At 43.3% G+C, this 11,650-nt stretch overlaps 1 protein-coding gene across 1 annotated transcript; it reads left to right on the plus strand.

Annotated features, from left to right (window-relative positions):
- Positions 1 to 3,016: 3,016 nt before the first annotated feature.
- On the plus strand, positions 3,017 to 9,858 carry LOC146682015 (protein NLRC3-like; the record flags this gene model as incomplete). Its single annotated transcript, XM_085448810.1, has 2 exons — positions 3,017 to 4,836; positions 9,681 to 9,858. Coding segments are annotated over 2 exons (1,998 nt in total), but the record flags the coding sequence as incomplete, so codon positions are not given.
- Between the last annotated feature and the right edge of the window lie 1,792 nt (positions 9,859 to 11,650).

The following is an 11,650-nucleotide window of genomic DNA, read 5'->3' on the forward strand; positions in this document are numbered from 1 at the left end:
TCACACTCGCGGAAGCCGGTGTACCCGCCGAAACGCCGTGCATTTATCGAGACTTTCAGCCCCAGGTAGGCCAATTATGGATCTTCGGATCCACATTATGTCAGCAGCTGTTCTCCACCGTGAACTATGTTAAAAACAAACACCGCTCACGCCTCACAGACGACAGCTTACAGTCCTGTAAAGATGAAAGTGACTTCGTACAGCCCCGACCTGCAGACGCTGTGCGCAGAGGTTCAGGAGCAGAAGTCCCGTTGTAAACATATCACGGCAGACCCGACGATGTTTGCATGAACACGCTTTTCAGCTTCTCTTTATTGACCGCTTTTCACACACGGTTGCTGTACGCACACAGCCGGCTGTAGCTTTGCAGCTCACAGCCCGACACACACCAACACAACAGCACAGACGTTAAGGCGGCGAGGCGTGATTGCGGGTGCCGCTCAGGTGCGTCCGCCTCCCCTGCAGCGGCGCTGCAGACCACGCCCCGCCACACACATTAACCAGGTAAAATACATATTTAGGCAGAATTTTGCAAATATCTATTTTTCATCTTTCAGCAGCATAGAGCTTTTTTTCCAATTATTTTTAAAAGTCAGGTCAAGGCTCCAAAAGCCCAAAGGAGATATAAGGGTGGCGGCTCACAGCAGTTTTTGTTTGCTACATCATTTTAGTTCAGCTGGGTGTCTTTCCTTTGGTTATATTTCTTTAAGAGTTCAAATGTGTTCATTACATAAATAACATGTAATTTTCTCTGTAGCACTTCATGGATTTCATAAGCAACACACCTTAGTTGTTCACACAAAGCATAAAGGTAAAAAACAGTATATACAGTGTTATCTTCATTCTAGACGTCAAAAAGTATTTGTGGCTCCCAGTGTTTTCTTTTGCGTGGAAACTGGCTCCAAATGGCTCTTTGGGTCCTGAAGGTTGCTGACCCCTGACCTAATGGTATATTTTTTTTAGCTGGATCGTTCTATAAAAACATGAATCAAATCTGAGAAAAGTTTCCACCTGACCTGTTGAATGTTATTGAAGCCAGAAGTTTGCCTTCATACTGTGTTTCTTGCATGCCTTTTGTGGTGTACTAATTGATGTGAAATGAATGCAATGTGGTTGTGTTTGCAGAGGTCAGAGGTCACAGTCTCCAGCATCCAGCTGTGTGTCTGTGAGGAGTGACCGGTCCAAAGAATATCCTCCACATTTCAGTCATGAACCTGCAGCAACAGTGAACTTCAATCATGGAGCTCAGCTGACCATGTAAGAGAGCTGCTGACTCAGAGTTCAAAGGTTGTTTCTATAAATGTGTTCTACCAGTGACATCATAAATGATTCCTAATGGTGGTCCGGGTACGATAATGCTAGTATCAATCGTAGTAGTAATGCAATCCAAGGTAATGATTTCTTCTCTGTTGCTGTGAACGTCTCTGCAGCCGTCTGTACTCTAATCTGAGACAACTATTACTGACAGAAACCATCACATCATCCAGTTTGTGTGTTTGCAGCTGCTTAAAAGATTTTAAACAGAGATTAATCAGTAATTCATGTGATGTGTTTGTGTTTGCAGAGGTCAGAGGTCACAGTCTCCAGCATCCAGCTGTGTGTCTGTGAGGAGTGACCGGTCCAGAGACAGACCTCCAGTCTTCAGTGATGAACCTGCAGCAACAATGTTCTTCAATCATGGAGCTCAGCTGACCATGTAAGAGAGCTTCTGACTCATTTACGGGTGTTTGAAATTCTGTGACCACTTTGTAATTTTAGTTTATATTTTAAAGTGTTTTTATTTGTAGTTGCCTGTATTTTTATTACACTGTGTGTAACGTGGTGGTTTGTGCTGTTTGGGATTGTTTTGGTGTATTTGTGTCAGAACATCAGATAAATGATTTCATCACATTTTAAAAGAAAGTATCAGGATAATAATCTGAACTGAGTCATCAGAAATAGAAAGATGGTCTCAACAGGCCACTGAGCTGATCTCCAAAGAAATGCAGAAGATTGAAGAGTCCGAGGCTGTTTATTTGTCACAGGCATCGTCATACACGTACAACACAGTGAAATGTGCTGAGCTGCTCCTGTGACTGGACAAAACATTAGAAACAATCATTAAATGAAATAATGAAACATTGTGCAGATGTAATGTTAAAGTGCTTTGTGCCACATTAGCACAGCATGTACTGACAGAGCAGTGCAAGCAGAACAAAGCAAATGAGCAAAGTGATGTAAACAGAGTAATTGAACAGAGTGAGCAGAGTAATATCAGCAGTAATGAAGCAGCAGGATCAGTGTAGCAGCGTGTGACGTCATAATGAATCAGGTATGATCTGAAATATGACAGTGAGACAAGAACATGATGTAAGGTCCTGTTTAAACCCTGATGGTGATGCTATGAGGGGAGCATGTTCTGATTTAGGACTTGGATGGTCTGAGGATAGAAGCTCCTCTCTGTTTGTGTCCTGATGGTGCAGAAGCTTCTGCCTGATTGGCTCTGTGATGAAGGCTTTTACTGTGGAGTTTGTAGGCTGATCACTCTGTGTTTAATAAGACAGGCAGGAACAGCAAAGGAAACTTGGATTCTGAACTCAAACACAAGTTTCTCCACTTTGACTTTTCTCTGTGACCATCAGAGCTTCTGCACAGTGTCATCAAATCTGGATGTTTGTCACTGACAGTCAATGATTTTAGTGATAAAGAAATGTGTTCACAGAGGGAGGAAGAGGAAGAGGAGTGGTGTCTGTGAGGAGGAGCAGCTGTCCTGCTGTGCTTTGTGTCAGGACGTCCTGAAGGATCCAGTCTCTACCAGCTGTGGACACTGGTTCTGCAGACAGTGCATCTCCTCATACTGGGACCAGTCTGCTTCATCAGGAGACTGGTCCTGTCCCCAGTGTGGAGAAAGATCCAGAAGCAGAGCTGGACTGCAGACAGCCAGTCAGAGCAGCTGTGTACAAAGTAAGACTGAACATCTGTCTGCTGATGGACTCATTTCTGAAAACTGGACTTCTTGTTGTTGTTCAGACATTGAAGAGTTTTCTTTCTGTTTTTCTTTCTTTCAGCAGATGTTGGTCTGCAGGAGGTTTTAGATGAACATAAGATCAGTCTGAGGAGGAGATGTGAACGTGTGACTGAAGGAAGTGATGAAACAGGAAGTAGAACCCTCCTCAACAGGATCTACACTGAGCTCTACATCACAGAGGGACAGAGTGAAGAGGTTCATAGCCAACATGAGGTGAGGCAGCTGGAGACAGCTTCCAAGATGGACGCCCTCCATGACACTCCAATCAGGTGCCAGGACATCTTTAAAGCCTTACCTGACCAACAGAGACCCATCAGAGTGGTTCTGACCAACGGCGTGGCTGGTGTTGGAAAAACCTTCTCAGTGCAGAAGTTCACTCTGGACTGGGCAGAGGGCTTGGAGAACCAACATGTCAGTGTGGTGGTTCTGCTTTCATTCAGGGAGCTGAACCTGATCAGAGAGGAGCAGTACAGTCTTCTGGAGCTGCTCCATGTTTTCCATCCAACATTAGAGAAGGTCACAGCAGAGAAGCTGGCTGTCTCTCAGCTTTTGTTCATCTTTGACGGCCTGGATGAAAGCAGACTTTCATTGGATTTCACCAACAGGAAGCTGCTGTCTGATGTCACACAGAAGTCATCAGTCAGCCAGCTGCTGACAAACCTCATCCAGGGGAATCTGCTTCCCTCGGCTCTCGTCTGGATAACTTCCCGACCTGCAGCGGCCAATCAGATCCCTCCTACATGTGTTGACAGGCTAACAGAAGTACGAGGCTTCACTGACGCCCAGAAGGAGGAGTACTTCAGGAGGAGATTCAGTGATGAAGAGCTGTCCAGCAGAATCATCTCCCACATGAAGACATCCAGGAGCCTCCACATCATGTGTAGAATCCCAGTCTTCTGCTGGATCACTGCTACAGTTCTGGAGCACATGTTGACTACAGAGCAGAGAGGAGAGCTGCCCAAGACCCTGACTGACATGTACTCACACTTCCTGCTGGTTCAGACAAAGAGGAAGAAGAACAAGTACCATGAGGGACATGAGACGAGTCCACAGGAACTGACAGAGGCTGACAGGGAAGTTCTTCTGAAGCTGGGGAGGCTGGCGTTTGAACATCTGGAGAAAGGAAACATCATGTTCTACCAAGAAGACCTGGAGCAGTGTGGTCTGGATGTGACAGAGGCCTCGGTGTACTCAGGAGTTTGTACAGAGATCTTCAAAAGAGAGTGTGTGATCTTCCAGAAACCAGTCTACTGCTTTGTTCATCTGAGCATCCAGGAGTTTCTGGCTGCAGTCTACATGTTCCACTGTTTCACCAACAGGAAGTCAGAGGTGCTGAAGGACTTCCTGGGAAAAAAATACAAAGAGTCATCTCTGGATGATTTCCTTAAACGAGCCATGGAGAAATCCCTCCAGAGTAAAAATGGCCACCTGGACCTGTTTGTCCGCTTCCTTCATGGCCTCTGTCTGGAGTCCAACCAGAGACTCTTAGGAGGTCTGCTGGGTCAGACAGAGAACAGTCCAGAAACCATCCAGAGAGTCATCAAGAACCTGAAGAATAACAAGAAGTTTAAATCCTCTCCTGACAGAAGCATCAACATCTTCCACTGTCTGATGGAGATGAACGACCTCTCAGTACATCAGGGTATCCAAGAGTTCCTGAAGTCAAAGCAAAGGTCAAAGGACCTCTCTATGATCCACTGCTCAGCTCTGGCCTTCATGCTGCAGATGTCAGAGGAGGTTCTGGATGAGTTTGACCTGCAGAAGTACAAAGCTTCAAAGGAGGGACGACTGAGACTGATTCCAGCTGTGAGGAACTGCAGAAAGGCTCGGTGAGTCCAGATGTGATCATTACATCATTGATCAGTGTCGGTTAATAGTTTAATCTTTAAATTAAAAACACAGTCCTTGGTTATAAAGTGCTTTACAAACACCAACGTTACGGCTAACAGCTGGATTCTCCTGTTTCAGTGCAGCTAGCCAAACAACAAAGAGCCACTTGCTGCTAAAGACAGAGTGAAAGTGGACGGTATATCCTCCATTCTTAATGTAAAACACATGCAATGAATTGTAATGCACCATCTGTGTTTACCTTCATGCAGTTTTCTCTTTATGGTGGACTTGGATATTTAAATGTTTCCCTCCTGGAGAGTCTTGTTCACTTGATTAGTTTTTGTGAAGGGGATTCTCCTCACCCCGTCTCCAAGGGAGACACCAGCTACCCTTCAGAGAAAATGTATTTGCCCCACTTGTAACCACGATCTGGTTCTTCCAGTCACTGCCCACAGCTCGTGACCATAGGTGAGGGCAGGGACGTAGATCGACCGGTAAATTGAGAGCTTCGCTGTCAGGCTCAGCTCTCTCTCTTCACCACGACAGACCGGTACAGCGTCCACCTCACTGTTACCGCAGCAACGGTCTGTCTGTTGATTCCTGCTCCCCTCCCCCTTCTTTACACGACCCTGAGATACTCAGACTCCTCCACCTGGGGCAGGAACGTCTCTGACCCAGAGTGGGCACTCCACCCTTTCCCAGCTGAGGACCATGGCCTCAGATGCTGATCCTCATTCACACGGCTTCACACTCTGCTGAGAACAGCTCCACTGTGAGCTGCAGGCCATCACCTGATGAAGCCAACAGAACCACATCCTCTGTGAAAACAGAGACGAGACTCTGGCTATATCCCAATTCAGGGTCTGCAGCCTTAAAGGACGCATTTTAAGGCCGATTACATCACAGCGACGGGACGAAGGTCGCTGCTCGAAATGCGGCCCTCAAATGCGTCCTTAATTTCGCTGAATTTTAAGGACGTGGCGGTGTAGACTTCATATAGTATACTACTATACTATACACTATTATTAGTGTAGTATACTATTATACTATACACTATTATTAGTATAGTCTACTATTATACTATACACTATTATTAGTGTAGTCTACTATTATACTATACACTATTATTAGTATAGTCTACTATTATACTATACACTATTATTAGTGTAGTCTACTACTATACTATACACTATTATTAGTATAGTCTACTATTATACTATACACTATTATTAGTATAGTCTACTATTATACTATACACTATTATTAGTGTAGTCTACTACTATACTATACACTATTATTAGTATAGTATACTATTATACTATACACTATTATTAGTGTAGTCTACTATTATACTATACACTATTATTAGTATAGTCTACTATTATACTATACACTATTATTAGTGTAGTCTACTACTATACTATACACTATTATTAACATAGTATATTTTAACAGGGAATCTTGATCATGTTACATTTGACTTCTGTTGAGCTTCTTGAATTGTCACCTTCAGTTCCTTTCCTTTACTCTTCCAGTGTCTTTGGTTTAAATGTATTTACCCTGATAACTGCATATGAAACAGTTCACCTCTTTTCACTCACTATTATCTGTTTGCCATAAAAGTGTTGGTGATGTGTTGGGAGAATCATTATTTTCAGTCTCTTCTTATAAACATAGTGAGGCAAAGATGTGGGTCGTGGTCCCTGATAATCAGACGTGTCTGTGTTCTGTTACATGTGACGTTAGAGAGGTTTTAGTGGAGATAAAAACAGGACCAACATCACTCGTGACTGCTTTCCTGTCTTCAGTGTGTTTACTGTTGGAGCTCGTCCTCCTGTTGCATCTGTCACAGCTGTTACGCTCCTCTGTGACTCCTCCTCTGTCTGCTGTCACACTGCAGGAGTTTTTGGTCATGGCGTGTGAATAACTGCCGAGGTCGGCTAGGACGACGCCACCACTCGTTGTCAGACCCTGTCACGCTGTCTGGTGTCATCTTTAGCCGAGGTTATTAAGTACTTCAAAATGAAACCAGTCTCTGTTTTCAGTCTCCGCCCTCTTTTGCAGCTTTGAGCCAGGTTGTAACACCTGTTAAAGTCACCACCTGTTGTGACCGGGGAGTGAGATGAGTGTGAGAAAGATGAAAACAACGTCTCATTCTGACTAGTTACTGGGAACTGATGTGTGATGATGCAATAACAAAGATTACTGTTTCTATGATTTTCTGTTTTCTTAATTGTTTTTATTGATGATAAGGACAGGCAGAGGAGATTGGATGGATTTACTTTGTTTTATTATTTTGCACTGAAATGGAGTCCAGTGTACAGTCCTTGGCGTTGCACATTTTAATATGTTTTAGCTGAGACTGTAGTGGGCACTCTTTAAATGTCGGGTCAGTTTGTCACGTTAGAGCCTATTTGTGCCTGTTAGTGCTGACGATGACTTCAGACCGAGCTGACTGAGGGGTCTAAGCTCATGATGCCACCAGCAACACCCGGGTCATGTTGCAGAGTTTTCAAACCCCGCTGACACTCGACATAATTTACTCAGGTTATATCAGGTGATCTAAGAAAGGCCGCTTAGAAAGAAAAGCGAGTGCACTGCTTTAAGTTTCTTGAAGATGTTTAATCCGAACATTCAGCTTCTTCACTTCTAAAACCAAAAAGTGGAGAGTCCCAGATTTCAGTGTTTTGGTTCAGTTTAATGTAAAAATGGAGATGAAACACATATAAAGGCTGGTTTACACCACTGAGCCCTGCTCTAAAACACTGACACAGATCTGTCTGTGAAGCTGGCTTTAACAAATAAGAGCTTCAAGTTTTAAACACATGTTTAGCGCCGAACTGTCCACTTTACTGTCTGTAGCAGGAAGTGGCTGTTTGGCACTGAAACGGGAGAATCCAGCTGTTAGCCGTGATGTTGTGTTTGTAAAGCTCTTCATAAACGAGGACTGTGGAGGAGGAGAGCCTGTGTGAGTCAGGTGGTTCACCGGCCGAGTGTATCAGCGGCAGAAACAGCTGATCAGCGCCGTTTTATGCAGTAAAATAATCTTTCTGTTCCCAAACACATCCACACAGTTTACAACATAACAGCCCACTACATGCACATCTCACCGCAAACATGCATAAACCTGAACATAAAATATGTCCTGTACCTGTGTGATCTCTTTAAGTAACTCACAGAATATCAACACTAACGCCACAAGTTTGTTGGTATTTTAACATTTTAACCATTGATTTTGAATTAAAACCAACAGTTAAAATATTTTTACACCAGAGGAAAGAGCAGCAGAAATATTAGGACAGATAAATCATTCTGTCTTCAGTCTCCATGAACAGCATCAACATCCTCTGGTGAAATTTCTCTTTCCTCCTTAAAATATATTAAATGTCAGTTTAATTCCAGATTAATGGTTAAAACATGTATGTCACATATGAACATCAGGAAATAAAGAAAAGTGACTGATTCAGTTCCATATATGCTCCAGGGAGGCGTTAAGGTTCATTGAAATTGTTCAGTTATTAAAGTTTAATCTGAGCCGAGCTGACTTCCTCAGGAACAAATAAACACCGAGATAAACTTCACCTTACAGATATAATCTAAATGAATCATATCCAATCTCAGAGAGTTGACAGTCAGCTGTGTGCTGGGAGACATGTCTGTCTGCAGTGTACGAGCTCTGACCGCTCCCCAAAAATGTCGGAGTGAATATATGAATATTAAAAGTGTAGCTGGTGACACAGAAACAGAGGATTTAAGAAGTTTAAGTGTAGGTCGGGTCCACACATGTCCAAACACCTGTGCGTAGGCCTGCTTGTTACTCAGAAACGAACACTAATAAAATGGCCATAAGGCCAAAGCAATGGTTTTGACTGGTGTTGACCCCGCCCCCACCCTGAGTGTGGATGCTGAGAGAAGGGCCAGCTGTGAATATGAGGCTGTGGGAGCAGATGGAGAGAGAGTATGTCGGGGTATCCCAGTACAAGCTTTACTGGGGTCAGAAATTAGACAGACTCCAGTTCCTTTGTTTGATTTATCTAGTTTGATGTTAGGAAAGAGATTCATGAGATGGAAAAACCTCCCAGTCTACTGAGATTCAGAAATGATTTGTACACATGGAAACTCCCTGAGTGGGAACAAAGAGTGTCCTGTCAGGAAGAGCATTTGGAATATGGATGTTGAGGATGTGACAGTGCCTGAAATCCTGCTGCTGTTCTGAACCATAGTTTCTGATCTGAAGGTCAAACAGAGTCATGATGGTTGTTTCTATTTGTCCCTTTTTAGTTTAGTTCCCCTGAAATCAGATGTGATATCAGCAGCTCTGAGTTCATTCATCATTATTGTCCAGTGATGACATTTCTGCTCCGTTTGGTGACAGTCAGCAGGTTTTTCCTGAGTGTGGACGTGAACAGTCGTACCTGACAGCAGCAGGTAGCAAACAGAGATCGTCTTTCCAGCTGGAACTCTTCACTGAGCTGAACTCATTCAAAATGTTCTGGATTCAAGACAGGAAACAGTCCACATGTGTGTCTTCACTCTGACTCTGGATCAGATCTCAGTGACAGACTGTGGACATTATGGAAGCCTAAATGTGACGCCATCTTCCTCCTTCATCTGCAGATTAAAGCCAAACAAAGATTCTCATTAAAAGTCTGCAGGTCTGAGAGAGACTCAATCGTTGTGTCATGTCAAACACAGTAAGAGGAGCTGAAGCACAGATGTGAAGAGCAGATGTTCATCAGATTATGACCTCACTTTGTTTTGTCTTCATATACATTCAGTCTGTGTTTATAATGCAGACTTTCTGCTTTTATAATAACATATTTTATATTTTCTGTAATCTCAGACTGGCTGACTGTGGACTCTCAGAGACTCACTGTGAAGTTGTGGCCTCGGCTCTGAAGTCCATCCCCTCCCATCTGACAGAGCTGGACATTAGTAACAACAAGCTGCAGGATTCAGCAGTGAAGCTTCTGTGTGCTGGACTGGAGAGTCCAAACTGTCAACTGGAGACTCTGAGGTGAGTTCACTGACTGCAGCTGTTGTTGTGTTTCTATATTTCAGGCTGCAGAGACTTTGAGCTTGTGTGGAAACAGACAGAGAGAAAAGAAAGACATGAATGTCAAAGCTAATAAAGGTGAAGTTAGGAGCTGTGACGATGTTCATGTATCAGAAGCTGTCGGGCTGCTACAGAGACGACCCACACAGCTGCTGTGGTGAGGTTTGTGTTAAAGCAGAGGAACACAGGCCCAAACATGACAGCAAAGCAGGTTTCAGGCTCTGTGAGAGGATTTCAAACAGAAGCTGGAGAAGAGAAAGGACTACAGAAAGAAGGCAGCTGAGACCAGTCCAAGTGTTTCCATGGAGCCCAGTCTAACATTCATTTATACACTAACGTACAGAAGTGAACGGGAAAATGAATCCATAGTTTCAAATGTAGAAATAGTTCTCAGTTCATTTACAGAGTTTAATACAGTTCATGAGGAAATGTTCAAAACAGCAGCTGAGAAGAAATCTGCTTCACAAAGTTGGATCCAATTCCAATAGTTTGTGATGCACTTTAACGCAGCGTGAGCAGTTCACTGCCTAACCCCACAGAGACTGTCAGTCTGGACTTTTCTTTATTTCTATTGGCTGTCAGTGAGATTTCAGAGCAATCAGAGACTGTGGGTCTGTGTATGAAGTATAATTCATGTGCAGTTGTTGAAGTTGTAGAATGAGAAATAGCAGTTTGGGGTATTTCCTGCTTTCATTGTCCTGCTTGAAAATGTTTATTGACGTGTGAATTCATTCTTCAACGCTCGATTCTGCCTGAACAACGTGAAAACTTTGCTTTTCTTTGTGTAACACAATTCAACGCACTGAAGCATCGACTTCTTTCATTATTACACAACAGCAGACTGGTGGCTAATAAACAGTGAATGATGCAGAAACAGATGTTTGAAGCTGTTCTTGGAGTACACTGAGAGAGAGAGAGCTGTGCAGGCAGGAACAGCCAAAGTCAGAGAGAATTCATGAGCATATTGATCAAACGTGAAGCAGAGTTTGGATCTTCTTTTGCTGCTGCTTCACTCAGTTTTGGTTGGAGACAGATGAAACCTGCAGCTTCAGGATCTGTGAGCTGTCCACTTTCAGCCCCGACGGCGTGTCCGTGTACGTGCCGTCGAGTGAACGATCCACGCTCTGTGTTTCCATCTTTGTGTGTTTAGCTGCTCTCATTTACTGTTTTAGCTGTTTGCTGCTTGTTGAAATAGTTTGTGAGCTTTAACCTGAGATTCTGGCAAAATACATTTATATTAAACATCGATTCAGGATTGAATGAATCAACATCGTTTTATTCAAATTAAAACCATTTAAATGGGAACATGAATTTTTTACAGCCGCCTCTAATGCTGGGTAATGTCAGCTGGTCCATGTGCAGCTGGCTGTGAGGCTCAGGGAGCGTCTACAAAGTGCAACACTGAAAGAACATCATCCATAAATATTGAGTAAGAACTGGACTCTCATACAGCGAGACTCAAATGCCTTTAAACATCAGCTTATCCTGCTGATCCAAGTCCAACACTGAGTTTGTAAAAACATGTTTGTCAATCATTTTGTTTGGTTTCTGAGGAAAATGATTCAATAAGTTGCTGCTAATACACAACATTTCATCATATTTCCTCATAACCCTCTTTTGTCTGACCATTTGATCCCATTTGAATTTGCAATAAAGGATCCACAGAGTTTGGTGACAATAATGACAGTAGATGTTTGTGTGAAAGTGCTGCAAGCAAATGAGTGTGTGATGTTCTTTCAGTGTTGCACTTTGTAGAC

Source organism: Copadichromis virginalis, linkage group LG23 (genome assembly GCF_057382275.1).
Source record: "Copadichromis virginalis isolate Kocher_CV1m ecotype Utaka linkage group LG23, C_Virginalis_male_GT1.1, whole genome shotgun sequence".
NCBI classification, from domain to species: domain Eukaryota; kingdom Metazoa; phylum Chordata; class Actinopteri; order Cichliformes; family Cichlidae; genus Copadichromis; species Copadichromis virginalis.